This window comes from Parasteatoda tepidariorum, chromosome 10 (assembly GCF_982258835.1).
Source record: "Parasteatoda tepidariorum strain Cologne lab strain chromosome 10, Ptep-v5.0, whole genome shotgun sequence".
NCBI lineage: Eukaryota > Metazoa > Arthropoda > Arachnida > Araneae > Theridiidae > Parasteatoda > Parasteatoda tepidariorum.
In genome coordinates, this window is record NC_141764.1 from 41790473 (window position 1) to 41809321 (window position 18849).

An 18849-nucleotide genomic window follows, 5' to 3' on the forward strand; every position below is an offset into this window, starting at 1 on the left:
ATTCTAAACGGGAAAGCATTTCTCGCCGAAGGGAATCGCCACCTCTACAAATTCGAGATTTTTACAAATCTGCATTGACTGTTCATGACGATTGTGACCCCTTTACTATTGGATCTATGACTTTTATTTGTAACTTTTGTCATGCTAAGCATTTTATGCTAGAGAAGACAGGAAGTAGCAATGAATATGGCATTTGCTGTCAGAAAGGCAAGGTTGATCTTCCTTTATTGTCACAATATTTTGAGAATTTGATTACTGGTGTAACATCTTTAGACCATACTGCAAAGAAACTTTTAATTAAATTAATAAAGGTGTAAAATTATTTAGGTGTAAAATTATTTGGACAATATTCGCTCCTATAATTTTGCATTTGCCATGATAAGTTCTGAGACACACTTAGATGAAAGTGTAACCGGTGGAATGTATCATTTTAAAATCCATGACACGTTTTACCATCGTGTTGGTTCACTTATACCAAGTGAAGGTTGTCAGCCAAAGTACGCTCAGAATTACTTTTATGATGTAGATACAGCAGTTGAACACAGAATGCGTGAACAAGCTAATGTCAAATGTGATGCGAACATTATGCATGAAATAGCTGTATATCTGAACAGAGTGAATTCATTTGTCCAATCTTTTCAAACAATGGGTGATCTCTGTAGGAATTCCAGTGATGGAAATGAAAAGGAAATATGCATGCACATCACTGTCAACGCGTTGTCTGATCAACGACGGTACAATGATGCCACAAGTACAGATGTTGCAGCAATCTTTAGATGCGTAGATGGAGTACCTCCTGGGGAACGAAACCTGGTGGTGATGTCAAAGTCAGGTGGCATTCGCACAGTTTCTGTTTTAGACTCATCGTTAGACCCATTGGCTTATCCACTACTGTTTCCCCATGGTGATCCTGGATGGCATATTAATATTTCGCACACTGTTACAAATAATCAACGAAACAAAACAACAATGAGACAGTATGCTGCCTATCGTCTTTCCAATAGAGAAACTTTCAGTTTATTGCATCGTTCACAAAAACTGTATCTTCAGTGGGTTGTGGATATGTATGTTCGAATTGAAGGCACACGCTTAAATTTTATAAGGCACAATCAAAGTAATTTGCGTGCAGATATGTATTTAAATGTAGCTGATTACATACACCAGCGTGCAGCTGAAAACAATTTGAGAGTTGGGCGTCAAGTCATTCTTCCCTCTTCTTTCATTGGTTCTCCCCGTAATATGCATCAATACTATTTAGATGCAATGTCCATTGTTCAAAGGTTTGGGAAACCTTCTCTATTCTTAACAATGACATCCAATCCACGTTGGCCAGAGATCAGTGAAAACTTAGCGCCACGGAAATCCTCTCATTATCGACCAGATATTGTTGTGCATGTATTTCATTGTAAGTTGAAAGAACTTCTGGCCTGCATAGTAAAAAAACAAGTGTTTGGTAACATTGCTGCTTTGATATACACAATCGAATTTCAAAAACGTGGTCTGCCACATGCCCACATGTTATTAACTCTTGATGACCATGATAAAATCAGAAGTGTGGCTGATATTGACAAATTTGTTTCTGCTGAAATTCCAGACAAAAATACTCATCCTAAACTTTATGAAAAAGTTGGGAATTACATGACTCATGGTCCATGAGGTGTACTTAATCCTCATTCTGTATGCATGGAGAAGGGAAAGTGCAAAAAAACTTTCCAAAAGACTTTAATGAAGCAACAAATGATAATATCAATGGGTATGCACTTTACAAGCGGCGAGATGATAGTCGAACTGTTGAGGTACGAGGCCACACTGTAGACAACAGATTTATTGTTCCTTACAATCCATACTTATTGGCCAAATTTGACTGACACATTAATCTCGAAGTTTGTTCAACTGTTCAAAGTATAAAGTATATTTATAAATATGTTTATAAAGGTTATGATTGTGCCACATTGCAATTTTCCAAGAAAAGTGAAGGAGTGGTAGTCTATGATGAAATTGACTCCTTTCTCAATGGAAGGTATGTGGGATCAACTGAAGCTGCATGACGTATTTTTGAATATGAAATGCATTATCAATCACATAGTATTATACGACTTGAATGCCATTTACCTTTCCAGTAGACAGTGTACTTTCGAGAAGGCAATGAAGAACATGTAGCTTCATCACCAAAAGTTACAAAGCTAGAGGCATTCTTTACTCTGAACCAACAAGAACCTGCTGCTAATAATTTGTTGTATGTTGAGATTCCACAACATTATACCTGGCAAGATCAACAAAAAAAGGGGAAAACAAGACTGCGGGGAGCTGATAAAACCATCACACGTTTATACACAGTTAACCCAAAGAATGTTGAGCTATTTCATTTGCGTCTCCTTTTACTGCATGAACGAGGACCTAAATCCTTTGAAGATTTAAGGCTGTATGATGGAGTTGTTTTTCCAACTTTTTTTGAAGCAGCTTATTCCCGTGGAATTGCATCAAATGACGAGGAATGGCGTGAATGCTTAACCGAGGCTAAGGATTTTCAACATCCAAAACAATTGAGGCAACTGTTTGGCTTTATTTGTGGCATCAATGTTCCACCTAATGCTCTTGCACTTTGGAATGACTTTAAAACTTTTCTGTGTGAAGATTTCCTTAAATCTAATAATGAGGTGAATTCATTCAACATGTGTCTGTTAGAAATAGAAGAAATTCTAATTACTCACAATACATCATGTGAGTCACTTGGATTGCCCATTCCACTCAATTTACAATACGACAATGATGATAATCTATTTGATCTACTTAAACAAGATAGTTTATTTGAAGAAATGTACAAAGCAGCAAATGAAGAGCAACGTTTCGTCATTGATACAGTATTAAAAACTGTGCTATGTGATGAAGATAAAGAATCAAATGAGAAAGTGTTTTGCTTAACTGCACACGCTGGATGTGGGAAAACATTTGTTCAAAAAGCCATTTTAAGTAAATTGCGGTCAATGCAGCATGATTGCATTTCATGTGTCTTTAGTGGTATAACTGCCAGTTTGCTTGAAGGAGGAAGAACTCTCCATAATGTTCTTAAATTGCCCACCCCACTTTTAGAAAATTCTGTATCTGGCATCACAGCGAACAGCAGACATGCTATAAGGCTCCTCCAATCATCTTTAATAATTATTGATGAAGTTTCCATGTGTCCGGTCTATGCCATACAAGTAATTGACAGATTACTTCGAGATATCGCCTCCAATGGTGACAAAGAAAAGTTATTTGGTGGAAAAACTGTGGAGATTTTCAGCAAACTTTGCCAGTTGTACCCCACTCTGGTCGCGCAGGAATAGTTGAGAGCTGTGTGAAATCCTGGCCATTTTGGTCTCAAATCATAAAAATGACGCTAACTCAAAACATGCGAGCCTTGCCAAGTGAACGTGAATTTATTAAATTTCTTAAGGAAATTGGCAATGGTACCCCTGATGATCTTATTGAGATACCAAACTTTCTGATCAGCTCTGCTTCTATCATTGATGAAATTTACGGTAATATTCCGGAAATTGTTCAAACTCCTGAGATAACAAATCGAGCAATATTGGCTCCGAAGAATGAAGATTGCGAGGAGATTAATCACCAAGTTTTAAGAATGATGCCAGGTGAAGAACGAACTTACATCAGTTGTGACTCAGTGGTTACTGACAACGAACATGAACAGACTCTCCATCCCACTGAATTTTATATAGCCTTTCAGTGAGTGGCTTACCTCCTCACAAACTCACATTGAAAGAAAATGTCATTGTTTTACTGATACGTAACCTTAACACTTCAAAGGCACTTATTAATGGTACGAGAATGCGCGTCAAAAGGTTGCACCGGAACTGTTTAGATTGCGAAGTTTTAACAGGTGCTTCATCTGGACAGCGAATTTTGATTCCAAGAATAAATTTGAGAAGCTCTGGAACACTACTACCATTTATTTTAAACAGAATTCAATTTCCGGTGATTCTTGCTTTTGCTATGACAATAAACAAATCACAAGGACAATCAATTAATAAGGTTGGTATTTACTTACCGCAACCAGTTTTTGCACATGGACAGTTGTATGTGGCTGCCAGTCGAGCGCGATCATTTAATGGCTTAAAGTTTTTTATTGCTGATACAGATGAGCAAGGACATTTAAAAAATGATCAGAGAGTCTTTACAGAAAATATAGTTTATAAAGAACTTTTGTGAACAAAACTATTTTGTTTTATGTTTAATACCCATCGGAAGTAGGCAAGGGGACCTTCCAGAATCAAAACTCCCCATGAGAAATGAGTGGCGACCTCCTCGCGGTATTTCTCGGGTAATGCTAACAGCCATACATTTAAATTTAACAATTAGGTATAACACATTTTATTCAAAATGGACTCAAATCATTAAAATGATACTCACCCAAAACACTTGAGCCTTGCCAAGTGAACATAAATTTACTGAATTTCTTCACAAAATTGACAATGATACCTCTGGTCATCTTAAAGCCATCATTGATGAAATTTACCGTTATATTCCAGAAATTGCTCAAACTTCTGATAACAAATCGAGCAATATTGCCTCCGATGAATGAAGATTGCGAAGAAATCAAATCCAAACTTTTAAAAGATTGATGCTCGATGAAGAGAGACTATACATCAGCTATGATCTGGTGGTTACAGACAATGATCACGAGCAAACGCTTTATCCCTCTGAATTTTTAAATAGTCTTTCTGTGAGTGACTTACCTCCTCACAAACTTATATTGAAAGAAAACGCCATTGTGTCAAAAATTTTCATCGGAACAGTTTAGTTTGCATAGTTTTAACTGGTGTTACGTGTGGACAACAAATTTTGATACAAAGAATACATTTCAAAAGTTCAGGGACACTACTGCCATTTATTTTTGACATAATTCAATTTCCGGTGATTTTATTTTTCGCAATGACAATAAACAAATCCTCATAAAAATGACGCTTACCCAAAACATGCGAACCTTGCAAAGTTAATGGGATTGTATTAAATTTCTAAATAAAATTGGCAATGGTACATTTGGTGATCTTATTGAGATATATTCTCTGCTACAGCTCCAAATTTCTCAGCTACATGAAGAAAAGAGAATCAAATTGTGAAGGGGGCAGAGAAGTGTATAAATTTCATTAAGTAATTGATTTCAATATCTGGTATTTTTATTTTAAAATTTAAATTTGTTAAAATGTTTTTATAAGATTGCGAAGCAATATGCAATGGAACTGCGAAGCAGTTCTGGGGGTTGGCGAGCGTAGCGAGCAGGGGGCGGAGCCCCCTAGTATATATTATATCTATTATATCTATAATATATCTAATATATTTTAGCTGTTAGAAATGTGAACTTCAAGTTAGAATAACAAAAAAAAAAAACAAGCAAAAAGTATTAATTTAGAAAATAGGGAAGGTAAAGATAATTTTTTATGAATTATAAACAAATTAAATAATTAGTCTTAAAATCATGTCTTAAAAATAGATATTCTATGAATTTTTCATGTTAAAATTCATTAATTGTATAAAACATAAGTAGAATAACCGTGAGGAAACGTGCTTTTAAAATGTAAATTTAAAGTCAAATGAAGTACTTTTAATATTCCAAATTTAAAAAAGAAAATAATATTTATATTTTCTTTTGCATTTTATACCCTGTAGTATAATATTTCAAATCATGATCCTTTGCAATTTTTATCTGTTGCTTAAATCCTCAAGTTACACTAAGATTTAAGAAGAAAGAAAAAACTTTTAATTGTTTTGCTTTTTAAAAATCTCAAAACTCTCTACTTTATCTAAAAATATTACTATTAGTGAATAAGTGTGAAAAGGCCGCACGAAGCAATAAAGGACGAATGTATAATATTACCCCTAGATAACTATTCTCTTGTGAGTTTAAAAAAATTCTCTTTTAGATTCTGTCAAACGCAGGAGACCAGCGCCTTTTGAAAACTAAATCACAAAGAAAAGTTAACCTTATAAAATGAAGTCGGCTTCATAATCAATAACCTTACCTCATGTCATTCCCAGATCCTGGCAAAGTACAAAAAAATTGGTCGCAGAAAGAAACCGTTGAATAGAATGAATAACAGAACAGAAAGTTTAAAAAAAACCAATTTACGCACACTGGGATACCATTATACGAAACCCAACACCAAAAGAGAGTATTTTTGTCGCAAAATGTTAATTAAAATGCTTTGAAACTAAATCATTTGTTTTATTATTGTTATTTCCGTTTTTTATGTGCAATGCCTGCGCCATATCTCCCCGAATCTTTTCGAAAACGTTAATTTTGTAAAAGTGACAGAGTTTGGTTAATACGTTTTTTTTATCTCTTTTCGTGGAATTCATTTATTCAGTTTAGTTTATTTGAATTCTAAGCGTCGCACTGGGATTTAATTGAAAAATTAAGCTTATGATTGTTTCAATTTAAAATAATTCGTCAGCACTCCCTAGAGTCAAATTCCACAGGAATTGTAAGTTTTAAGCGATAAAAATATTCTCATTATCATTATATTGTTTTTTTGGTTAAAATGGCGCCGAGAATTAAGTCTCTGTCGACTTGAATAAATGCTTTTTTTTCTCTTAACTTTCACTTTTAATGGGGAAAATAAAATAAAGCAAAAGTAAATGTTGTTCATCAAAAAACTCACACTCATGAAAATATTTTTTTTTGATTAAATATAAATATTTATGTTATTTAACGAAATATGAGTTTTTTTCCTCCAAGTATGAGCATTGTAATTAATAAAAAAAAAATTTGAAGATTGGTTATTAAAAATTATGAAAATGAGATAAATATGCATGTTAATAACCAGTACAAAATTTTAGAATAAAATATATTTAAAAATTTAAAAATCTTTGAAAGTTGTAAATTAACTATCCTATGAGTTTCTACAGCGAATTTTTAATGCTATAGTGAGTTTAACGCAAAGGAGCCGTAGAGGATATCATAAATGTTGAGAAATGCATAAAAGCGTATGGCAGGAAATGACATGCCACGCCGTTAGGGGCGTAAATTTGGTATAATTTTCTACTTCTTCGTTAACATAGGTATTGGGAATTTTAATTGTTTAAATTATCGTAATTATAAGTTAATTTTGGATTTCCTTACAATTATCGTCAAAAATTGCATTCAAACAGAGTCAAATGTAACTGTTCTATCGTAATTTTAGGAATTGGTGAGCTTTCAATGTTAGTCGCTAAATCATTAATTTACGCAAAGAAAAGCTTATTTTTTTTAGTGCAATTTCAGACAATATTTTTAGAGAACAAACTGAACTTAAAATTATCCAATTTTGATAAACAAAAATATCAATTTGATGGTGTATGAACAAGAAGTCAAGCACTGACAGGAAGTCCATATTAGGGAAGAACCCAAACATTTCGTTAACATTTCTGGTCATACATTCCTACAGAGTCAAAAATTTAGGATCAATTTATGGTTAAAAGTACCGGCACTCAGTGTGCCGGCAATTTTTAACGTAAAACCCGTATTTTTACTAGAATATGTTAAGGAATAAGAAAATCTGATACATCGTAATTTTTACAATAATAATTATCGTGGAACCACTGAATCACTCAAATTAAATAAATATTACTGAAGATATTACGCTATATCTTCTTATGGTAAAAAGTGATTTTACGGATTATGCAATCATAATTAGAAATTCAAGAGAAACTGCTTCTTTTTACCAGTTTTAGCAGCTGTTGTTTTAAGTGATTTTATAATTCTCTAGATGATCTTGCCTCTCTAATGGAAAGAGATGAAAATATTTTTACTAATTTACCCACTAGCTAGCCTATTCTAGCAATATAATGCAGTTTTGAAATTACGTTTGGGAACTTATTAATGAGAGAAGTTCAATGACGTAAAAGTACCCATTTTGTAACTTCTAATAAAATTATTTAGAAGTTACAATACAAGAAAATATTAATATGTTTTGTAACAAAAGCTCTTACACAATAAAATATAATAAAAATGTTTAATTTCTTTATGTACACTATTGTATTTCTTCCTAATCACTATCTTGTACCTTATGTTAAAATGTAATGTTTGCTATGCTTACAGTAGTAGTACGCTAAAGTTGTGCTTACAGTAGTTGTAGTATTAATGGTTAAATAAAAATTTATTTTATTGTTTTTCCTTATTCAAACAAAATAGTTAAATAACCATAAATAAGATGGTAATCAAACTGTTAAATTAGAGAAAAATCGTTTATAGCTAAACTAAACTCAGTGGCATGACAGCCCATAGAGGGCCATGGCCTACTGTGCCCATCTCAGTTTTCTTGACCTTGAGCTCTAAGGTGCAGGAGCAGATGTTCCAATCAGGTGGACAGCCGAACGCGGAACCCCCAGTGTTTATTTCCCAAGCATGCTTGGTACTCATTTATCGACCCACAGAAGGGATGAAAGGCTGAGTCAACCTTGCTTGGCCCGAGGATCGAACCCAGGACCTGCGCCACAAGAGCGCGAAGCACTACCGCTTAGCCACCGGGCATTTATAACTACTTTCGCCTAATATGGTTAAACAACCAGAATTTTATCTCACCATCTAAGCTCAGCTGATTAAGACACTTAGCTCCTGGCAACTACTTGCATATTGTAGTATAGAGGTCTAATCTGTCAGTCTCATGACTGACAAAACCGGGGTTCGAGTCTCAACATTGACAGCACAGTATTTCAATTTCCTTCAACACATGAAGGACTTCCAGATGCATGGAATCCTACGCTCTCCAATGTTCATTGCCTAACTAAAATCCTAGCTCTTATGCCCAGTAAAATTTCGTTTTTACGGTTTGGAGACCATGCTAGTTGTATATGTTTCAGAAACCGCATAGCTTTGCTATCATGGTTTTATAACCATGCTAATTGTAAACCGTTTCAAAACCGTAAAGGTAAGAAATTTTCTTTACAATAAACTTTACGGTTAAACGGATGAACAGACTACTGCCTTTTATTTTATCATGATTTCAGAACTAAAATCCTAACAGTGTATCGGTAACCCAGCATGCAGTAGTTTGATAATTCCTGTCTTAAAGTACTGCATGAACAAAGCAACAACAAAGAGATAAATAATAGTTAGATAATTTCAAATAAATTAATATTCCATTATTATGACGTCTATGTGTTTATATTTATTAAACCTATTAAAAACCAATTAACTGTTAAAAATACAAAAAAAGCTAAAAATATACCTTTATTCTTCTCCGTTTTGAAAAAAAAGCATGCATTTGTTTTCTTTATACATTTATTTGTATTTTTTGTTGTGTCAGATTCAATATATTTTATCATCTTAACTGAAGTAAGTTGTGTTGAGGAGAGGACATAAGAATGAGGATTTGAACTAAAACGTTTCATTCAACTGGATTTACTTACAACTATTTGTATTCTTAATTTTGTTTGAGAATAACGTAATATGGTAGTATTCAAGTGATAATCCGAAATTTGTTTGTATAAAAGAATATGTCATTTGTAAAAAAAATATTTAGCCTATTATGCTACTACATATTAAGTTGGTTCAGGGCCGGATTAACCTATAGGCACACTAGGCACGTGCCTTAGGGCCTACGAAATTCAGGGGCCTACGAAAAACTTGGGAGAAAAAAATTTGTTGACATAAATAATTTAGCTTTAAAAACAACAAGTGTATTTTGCACAAAATTATGAAGATGCAAATAAAAATATAATATTTTTCAGTAATAAATTATTTTGCAGAATCTTATGATCTAATATATTACTTTTTCGCGATTTTTGGATTCAACGAAATCTTGTATTATGCTGTCGAATTCCAAGCTACGCAAAATGTCGTATTCAATAGACATAAGTGCGAGCGATGCCAAACGATCTTGATTCATTGTTGAACGCAAATAATTTTTTATCAATTTTAATCTGGAGAAAGATCTTTCTCCTTCTGCATTTGATCCAAGAATCGACAAATATATTTATAATGCAATGTGAACGTTAGGAAAAGTATTCACAAGTTTATCTTTAATTTGAGCCTTCAACATTTCTTGTGCAGATTTATGTTCATATAAATTTGAAAATAGTAAAAATTCATCTAAAAAGTTTTTCTCTAAATCGGATGAATAAATTTTCACCAAATTTTGCGCTTTTAGTTTAATCTCAGATTCTGACAAATTTTTGTGTAATTACCTTGTAATTCGGGTTCGATTAAACATCGATTAATGACACTTTTTGGTCGATCCAGAAAACTGGAAAATTCAGACATCCGGGATAGCGATGGTCCCGAGCATCCCAGATAATTGGTTCTCTACTGTATAAATATTTCTTGTAATTAATCTCACTATCAATTTCACTGTTTTCTTTGCTGGTTTGTTGTTGTATTGTTGACGTGAAGTGTTTACATAGTTATCGATTGAACTAATCATAATGGTATTATCGATATCAACTGCAATATCGGCAGTATTTCGGTATTGAAGATAAAGTTCAATAAACAAATTCGTAAATTAAAATCCATATTAATAAAAATGTAAAAAAAAAATATGCAAGAAAATTTTAGCATATATTTTGAAAAGAGGGGAGGAGTGGGGAAAGGAAGGGAGGGCCCAAAAACGGCTATGCCTAGGGCCTACGAAAGGTATAATCCGGCTCTGAGTTGGTTTGAATTAAAAGATCAAAATTCTTTTCGGATAAAATATTGGTTTGACTGCATGCTCAACACCACTGTTTTCTAGACAAAAAACCTCATGCTTCTTAAAAATGAAATAACCAATATGCTTACCTTTTCCACCAGTTATCTCTTTAAAAGGAAGGATACAACATTACTTTGCAATTATTTAGGATAGATATAAATTTAATTTCAATAAAAAATGTTGGTATTTTTTCTGTGTAAAAATAGCGATTTAAAAAAAAAGTTCGAAAAGTATAATATTAGATACATTAAGAGTCCTTACATACATAATTTCTAGAGTTAAAAAAAATTATATTATCCGAATTATGTTATAATGCAACAAAAGTGATGTTTTGATGTTAAAAAAATACACACACATTTTAAGCGTTTTCCCAAATTGAACATTTTCTTGAACATTTTATATTGTATATTCTAGTGATGCACAAAAAGGAAATGGTCCAGAAAAAGTTGATAGATAATTTTTGTGCAATTGAAAGCTCTAACTCATCTTTAAAAGTAATTTTTATGCATGTTCGTATAAATATTATAATAGTGTAGTTTCAAATTCTTCATTTATTACAGTATATTCGAATAATAATTGAACTCGTTTTTTCTTAATTAATGTTTTAATTTACATCACAAGCGGAACAATGATAAATAAAATGCTAAGAACAATTATTTTTCCAATTACATGAATTTATAAATTTTAAGAAGGCTTTTTTTTGAATTAAAGAAATTATTATAAAAAGGTGTAGTAATAATTTTGAAACAAACTAACTTCCAATTTTAAAAAAAGTCACCTCCCTGTTTTGAGCATTCCCAAAGCAATTCAAAAATCTTTTCTGTTTGAACTAAAGGAAAATAGCGATGAGGTGCAGTATTAATTGCAGTATTAATTGTGAGTATTAATTGGTGCATTAATTGTGAGGTGCAGTATTAATTGTGAAACAAACTAATTTCCAATTTTAAAAAAAAATCCCCTCCATATTTTGAGCTATCCCAAAACAAATAAAAAAGCTTTTCTGTTTGAGCTAAAGGAATTATTAAAAAAGGTGTAGTATTAATTGTGAAGCAAAACTTCCAATTTCAAAAAAGCTTTCTATTTGAGTTCAATGAATTGTTATAAGAAAGTGTAGTATTCATTGTGAAAAAAAATAACTTCCAATTTCAAAAAGAGTCACTTCCCTATTTTGAGCTTTCCCAAAGCAATTTAAAAAGCTTTTCTGTTTGAACTAAAGGAAATATTATAAAAAAGTGTAGTATTAATTGTGAAACAAACTAATTTCCAATTTTAAAAAAAAAAATCTCCTCCTTATTTTGAGCTATCCCAAACCAATTAAAAAAGCTTTTCGGTTTGAGTTAAAGGAATTATTACAAAAAGGTGTAGTATTAATTGTGAAGCAAACTAACTTCCAATTTTAAAAAAGTCATCTCCTATTTTGAGCTATCCCAAAACAAGTAAAAAAGCTTTCTGTTTGAGTTAAATGAATTGTTATAAAAAGGTGCAGTATTAATTGTGAAAAAAAATTACTTCCAATTTTAAAAAAGTCCTCTCCCTATTTTGAGCTATCCCAAAACAATTCGAAAAGCTTTTCTGTTTGAACTAAAGGAATTATTATAAAAAGGTGTAGTATTAATTGTGAAACAATCTAACTTCCAATTTTAAAAAAGTCACTGCCCTATTTTGAACTATCCTAAAACATTTGAGTCATTAACAACACCAAACGAACATAAACTCACAACACTTAAATATTCTTATTAAATTAAAAAATATCTCAGAATTCTTTTATTTCATTAAAATGAAATATTATAATCCTTTTTATACCATTAGAATCGAGCTAAAATACTTTTATTCAATCACTCTATTTCTCAAACTCCATTTGAAGACGGTTCCCATCTCATCGCATTTTTCACCTAAAGAAAAGTGCGTTTCATTATTTTACACCATTTCACGCCGGAGAGCACCCGATTTAGTTTTTCTTCATTTTTATTCCATTTCTTACTCTTTTCTTCGTCTTCTCATCATTCATGCTGATAGAATAATTCGGCTCAGAAGGTTACAAAACATCAATTCCACCTTATTTGAATTATTATTATGTTCAAATAACTGTATTGTTGGAGAAAAATTACAGCCAGTTATTTTATATCTTCGTAAATTATTAAGGTTTAAAGATGAAAATCTTCTTCTGGAGTCACTAGACAAGGATAAATCAGTTTAAGAAAATTATATTCTTTCTGAGGTAACGATAAGGCACAAAATGTTTGTTTAAGTAGATGGGTTGATAGAAATTTTTTGCTACAGTTAAAAGAAAATATTCAAATTTACGGAAGAGTTATAACCTTACCAACTTTAACTTGCATGCATCAGTTAACTTGTTTAACTCATAACTTTAACTTGAAGGTATGCTATTTTTAGTCAGTTTATGAAAATATGTCGTTTCGAAAAATATCTCTGAAAATGAACAATGCATTCACGCTGGAATAACTTTCCTTAATTATATTAAAGAACTTTAATCAAATTCGCATTTAAATTTCGGAAATTGTTTTTAAAATGTTGTTTACAACTCAGTTGTTTCACGATTTTCTTACACCCGGAATTTTTTACAGTTTAGTGCAGGTTGCATTTATTATGATAACACACATTATTGATTTGTGTTTCAAATGAAATTACAGATTGAAATAGTTCAAAGTTTAGATTTTTATTAATATTTTGGCAGTTTACATTTTTTTAACTCATGTTCATACATCCTTTAGTCCTAGAAATTATATTTTTAGCTGTAGTGTAACTCATCAAGTTTCTGAAAAAGGTAAAAATTATGATCGCGAGTATTCAAGAAAATAGCAATACTTCAAGGCTACGTATTTGGATTCTTTTAAAAGTGACAGAGATTAAAAATATAATAATCATTAAATCAAATGAGTAATAATTGTGTAACTCGGAAAGCAAGTCGATAAAGTTTAAAAATATCTAAGTATTCCATCTTAACATATCATAAAATCTATTCTATCTTAAAATTCTGTCTTGAAATCTAATAATCTATCTCTTTCATCTAATCCATCTTAAAAAAATCTATCTTTAAGAAAGTCCATCTAAGGTAACTATATAAAAATCTACGTCTATCTATCAAGTTTATCAAAGTCTATAAAGGTAACTATATAAAAATCTACGTCTATTTATCAAGTTTAACTAAGTCTATCTAAAAATCTAAGGTATCTGAAGTGTCATCAACACAGCAAGCCAATATTTATTACAATTATTTTATTTTATTTTATTGTTTATTAATTGCATTTATTTCATTTTTTAAGGAAACAATGCATATACACTTTCTTGACTATTTTGCCTTGTTCCAAAGACAAAGACATCAAAAATATGAACTTTGAAAAAAGCTATAATTCACTAAAATTTCGTCAAGCATGCTGTCAAGAATACAGATGAAAGATGCTCGTTTCTGATACTTAAAAAAATTAATACACTGATTTCTTCTTAGATTTCTAATAGAGCAAATAAATATTCATTAGAAAAATATAAAATGCAGAACTATGTTCAGATATAGTAATTTGTAACAGTAGGATATTTATAACCTATTTTCTAATTTTGAAATTAAATCCTTCATCTCCACCATTTTTAACAGCAAGAATTAGAACTGTCGCCTGAGAAGAAAAGTCTTTAACTAATGTAACTTTTTACAGTTAACATTGCAGTTCACCTTTAAAATGCAAATATATTTCGGCTATATATCAGGGTAAAATTTGTGATTTTTTTTTAAAATTGTTAAATTAATCTATAAATAATCTATAATAAATTAATCTGTAAATCTATAAATTAATATATAAAATCTATAAATCTATAAATTAACATATAAAATCTATAAATCTGTAAATTAAAAAATAAATCAATAATTTTTTATAATCTATAAAATATGTAAATTAATTACTTCAAAATGGGAAAAAATATATTTAATATGATATACGAACCTAAAAATCTATCTGCCAAAACTCCACGTCCGATCGGTAAATAACACTTTCAGAAATATCTTTATAAGACGAAATTAATTTGCTTAATAGTGTTCATTATTAATTTGTTTGTCACTAATTAACCAGAAATCCTAGACAACTTCGGAATTAAATACTTTCCCACCGAGAAATAACGCGCTTAATTCCTTGAAAATTAATAAAAAATTGGGAAATATGAAAAGTGGACTGAAAAATTGACTTCTGTATTACCGTATTATGAGTTTTCATTGTCATTTCATATCTTTCATATTAACATCATTCACATATGTCATAATTATTGCACATAATATTTTTCTATAGGCTAAAATTTAAAAAAAAAATAATAGATTTCAACACTTTCTTGTTAAATTCATAATGTATCAACTAAATTTTTACTTAGATAAATACTAATAAGATGCAAGGTTATGCAGGAACTTTGTAATTTATAACACAAATCAATGTGAAAAAATGACAGCATATCCCCTCATTCAAATGATTGAAACTAGAAATATGACAATTCTGGTTTCAATTATTTGAAAAACAGATATCAGAGTTTTCGGTAACGGTGAAAAGTGTTAAACTATTACAACTTCTTGTAGTCAACATATTTGCTCGCCAATTGAACAAATAAAACTTTGTAACGCAGGCAAAGTAAAAAATGTTAATTTCCATTTATTAGTTATCAATCGCTCAGAAATGAACAAAATGAATTTCAGAATCAAATAAATTTTCAAAGTCGAAGAATCAAAATAAATTTTCTGAATCTAAAAAACTATGTATAAAAAAATCCATCCTGATTGGTACGTAACATTCCGAGTACCATCATTGTGGATCAATTAAAATTTTTCTCCATGTTGATAATTCAATGATGCTAAATGCTGTTCAATGTTCAAAATTTCGTAAAACTTAGTCCTATCATTTCTTGTGTAACCAAAGTTATGATTTTTCATTGTCATTTCATATATTTTATATTAACACCATTTGCAAATGTCCGAGGCATTACTCATAATGGAGATGAAGACGGGAAGAACGATTTATGTCCATTTTTCATAGAAATGATGAAGGTAAAACATATGCTGCATTTTGAAGTTTTGTGTCTTGAGAAATTAATAACCCGGAAAATCAGTTCTTCCCGAGAGTTATTCCACCTTGAATGTGAACCGTGTTGTGGAAAAAATTTTCCTGCTTGCGTGCTTTCGCCTTTCTTTCCTCATAATCAATTTTCGTGGACATAAATCGTTATACTTATTTGATCTTCATTCGTGAGCGCATTATTTTGCATGGGCTTGAATTTAAACAAAAATAATTAAATGACATCGAAAGTGCATAAAAATTATTAAAAAAGTTTAATAGTTTCGTATGTCTTATAGCAGATTTAATATTCATTTCAAATCTTTTTATAATCTTATCAAATATTATCTGTCATTACTCTCTCATTAAGTTTTATGGTCTCTTATTGTTATGAATATTACCGAAAAAGATTAAATATATTTATGAATGACATAAAACCACAGAAACATAAAATAATTGTTCGAAATGAATTTATTTAAATATGCAGAACGATATTTTGATACATATATTTTTAAAGAACATTTTATAGAATTCAACATGATTATATTTACAATGCATATTTAATTATACATAACATTTTGGTCTGTACATATATCATGTGTTTTTAACACGATATAAAAGAATTTTTTTCAAAAATTGATAAAAGCTCTTCAAGAGATAATAAATTCTCAACAAAGTCTGGAAGATATGAGGAATAATACCTCCGATACTGAAAGACTTGACATATACTTCAATCGATTTGGACGATATTAAGCAATGTTGTTCAAAGTGAGTGCAATTTTAAAATTGAATCACAACATCATTTTCATGAACCAAATGTAGCTTTTTAAATTGAGCATTTCGTGTGTTGTTTTTAAACTACTCTTTTTTACTTCAAATAATCTACATAATTAAATTAAGATTTTCGAGGCTAAGAAATTTGCATTAAAAGGACTTTAATTCAAAGTTTTACTTTAATTTGTTAAAGCAATGCGAGATTTGTCTACAAGTTAACGATATATTTCGTGAAGATAGAGAATTAATATTTAAGATCAGACATCATTTTTGTAAATGTACACTGACACAATTCGAGTTCAAATTATGGTAAAAAGTAACATTACAACTTTTTTCGCAGTTGTATGTCATGTTAAGTAATTATGCATCAGATCGTAAAAGGCATATAGCAAGGATAAATAAAATAATTGCTAAAAGCAAGGATAAATAAAATAATTGCTCATGGTAAGGATAAATAAAATAATTTTACATACTTGTAAGGAATGCGAGAATCTGAATTTATTTCAGCGCATTTAATACTCCAAATAAATAGGGTTTAGGAACATTTAAAAGAATAACAGAACTATTAAGGCTCTTTTTTTTCAAATGGTTAGTTATTTTATATATTTTTGACCAAATGAAATTGCTACGTTAATGATTTTACTATGTTTTCGATGTGTACGCAGCAATAGGCATCATTAATGTTTGTAAAATATCATTAATCAACTCTATGGATCATTCAGACCAAATAATTTTTGTACAAAATTGTCTTGCACAAAAACAATAATTGGTTACTATATGAAAAATTACTATTTTCTTAAAAAATTGCACTCAGTTTATTACAATGTAGCAATGACAATGGTACTTAATCTGTAAGCTTCAATGCAACATTTTCAAATTTTCAGGATAAATGTTTTTATCGCAGTTTCAGCAGGCGATGACTGCTCCTACTCTGCTATAACTTCTTGCAATATCTAAATAAAAGAAAGGTAATAAATAGTTTAATAAATTATGGATTTGCTTTTATATATAAGAATTGAAATAAAACACTGTTTCTATTAATTGAAGCTACGGGTATAACAATTATATATTTTTTATAATATAATTATAATATTCAGACACAAAGCAAACAAAATGTTTTTTTTTTTCAGTATGATTCACAAGAATTCCTAAAAATAAAAATATATGATGAACCAGCAGATTTTACATTCTTGTAGATTATGTAGTGTAGATAAATGTTTGTTTTTAGAAACATCATTTTGACATGATAGTACTTTTTCAAAAGAACTACTGTCGCAGTTTCTTTTCATGCGCCATTCAGTTTCAAAATTAAATTTAAAAAAAAGGATTTTAGATTGTGTAGTGTAGATAAATGTTTGTTTTTAGAAACATCATTTTGACATGATAGTACTTTTTTAAAAGCCATTCATTTTCAAAATTAAATTAAATAGAAAGATTTTAACCCTTTGACACAGAACGTTTTTAACATATAATTCATTCTTTCAGCGAAAGAGAATAAAAAAAGTGAAAAATATTGTATTTTTTGCTTTTTTTATTCACTTTCAATAGCTTATAGTTATTAGCTTATAGTAATGAAATACAGCATGAAACAAAAAATCTTCCTGAAGCGACTTACTTCTAATCAATAATTTTCTTTAAAATTTACACTTATTTGAAGTTATTTAGCCTTAAGTGAAGCAGTTATTCATCAATGAAATACTTTAATTTATAAATCAAATATTAATAAATTTTTGAATGTTCATGAAAAAAATTCAAACTACTGTTTTCTGATTTTATATTTTTGTACAAACATAATACCGATAATGTAACTGATTTTTTAACAACTAATAGACTGTTTTTTTATAATTAAAAAATAAATCCAAACCATATTTTTGCTTGTAATTAGAGTGTCAGAAAATGATGTATAAAAGGGACACCGGTGTAATATTTATTGTTATTTACTTTTAACATCTATTAGAGCCAAAGTATGAAATACACTTAATAATCACAAACATTGTTTTGTACAATACCGACAACTCAAACATGCACATTTTCTGGTATGTTTAAAACGTATTATAGTATAAAAAAATTAATCATTGCATCAAAAAGAAGAGAAAATGAAAATGATAGTATTAGATAGCAAGAAAGATTACGCGTCATTGTGTTAATCTCATTTCACGATATATAAGATATAAAATGTAAAACTCTTAGTTTAATGGTATGTTGACAAACAAGTAAATTGTTGAATAAGTCTATCTACTAACGCTATGCTATAGTAGATTTCCATTAAAAAATTTAAAAGAAATCTGAAAATTTCCAAATTTGTTTTTGAGAAAATTACGATCATTTATCAACTTAAATTGTATACAAAATTGCTTATTTTATATTTT

At 30.2% G+C, this 18849-nt stretch overlaps 4 protein-coding genes across 13 annotated transcripts in view; 3 read left to right on the top strand and 1 right to left on the bottom strand.

Moving 5' to 3' along the window:
• Positions 1-375: 375 nt before the first annotated feature.
• LOC147802523 (uncharacterized) lies at positions 376-1656 on the top strand. The gene has a single exon (XM_087152749.1). The coding sequence runs from the start codon at positions 376-378 to the stop codon at positions 1654-1656; it is 1281 nt and encodes a 426-aa protein (XP_087008875.1).
• A 23-nt stretch (positions 1657-1679) lies between these two features.
• LOC147802524 (uncharacterized) lies at positions 1680-3326 on the top strand. Its single transcript, XM_087152750.1, has 2 exons — positions 1680-1796; positions 2124-3326. Exons 1-2 carry the CDS (start codon positions 1680-1682, stop codon positions 3324-3326), a joined length of 1320 nt encoding a protein of 439 aa, XP_087008876.1.
• A 47-nt stretch (positions 3327-3373) lies between these two features.
• On the top strand, positions 3374-3730 carry LOC147802525 (uncharacterized). The gene has a single exon (XM_087152751.1). It carries the CDS (start codon positions 3374-3376, stop codon positions 3728-3730), a length of 357 nt encoding a protein of 118 aa, XP_087008877.1.
• A 12429-nt stretch (positions 3731-16159) lies between these two features.
• LOC107441504 (cell adhesion molecule Dscam1) overlaps positions 16160-18849 on the bottom strand; it is a 434487-nt gene continuing 431797 nt past the window's right edge. For all 10 annotated transcript variants that reach the window (XR_015429993.1, XR_015429992.1, XR_015429995.1 and 7 more), the window contains one exon: positions 16160-17433. Coding sequence is in view for 7 of the 10 variants with exons in the window: in XM_087154077.1 (XP_087010203.1) it covers positions 17387-17433 (47 nt within the window). In the remaining 3 variants the exon portion in view is untranslated. The remainder of the gene's footprint in view (positions 17434-18849) is intronic.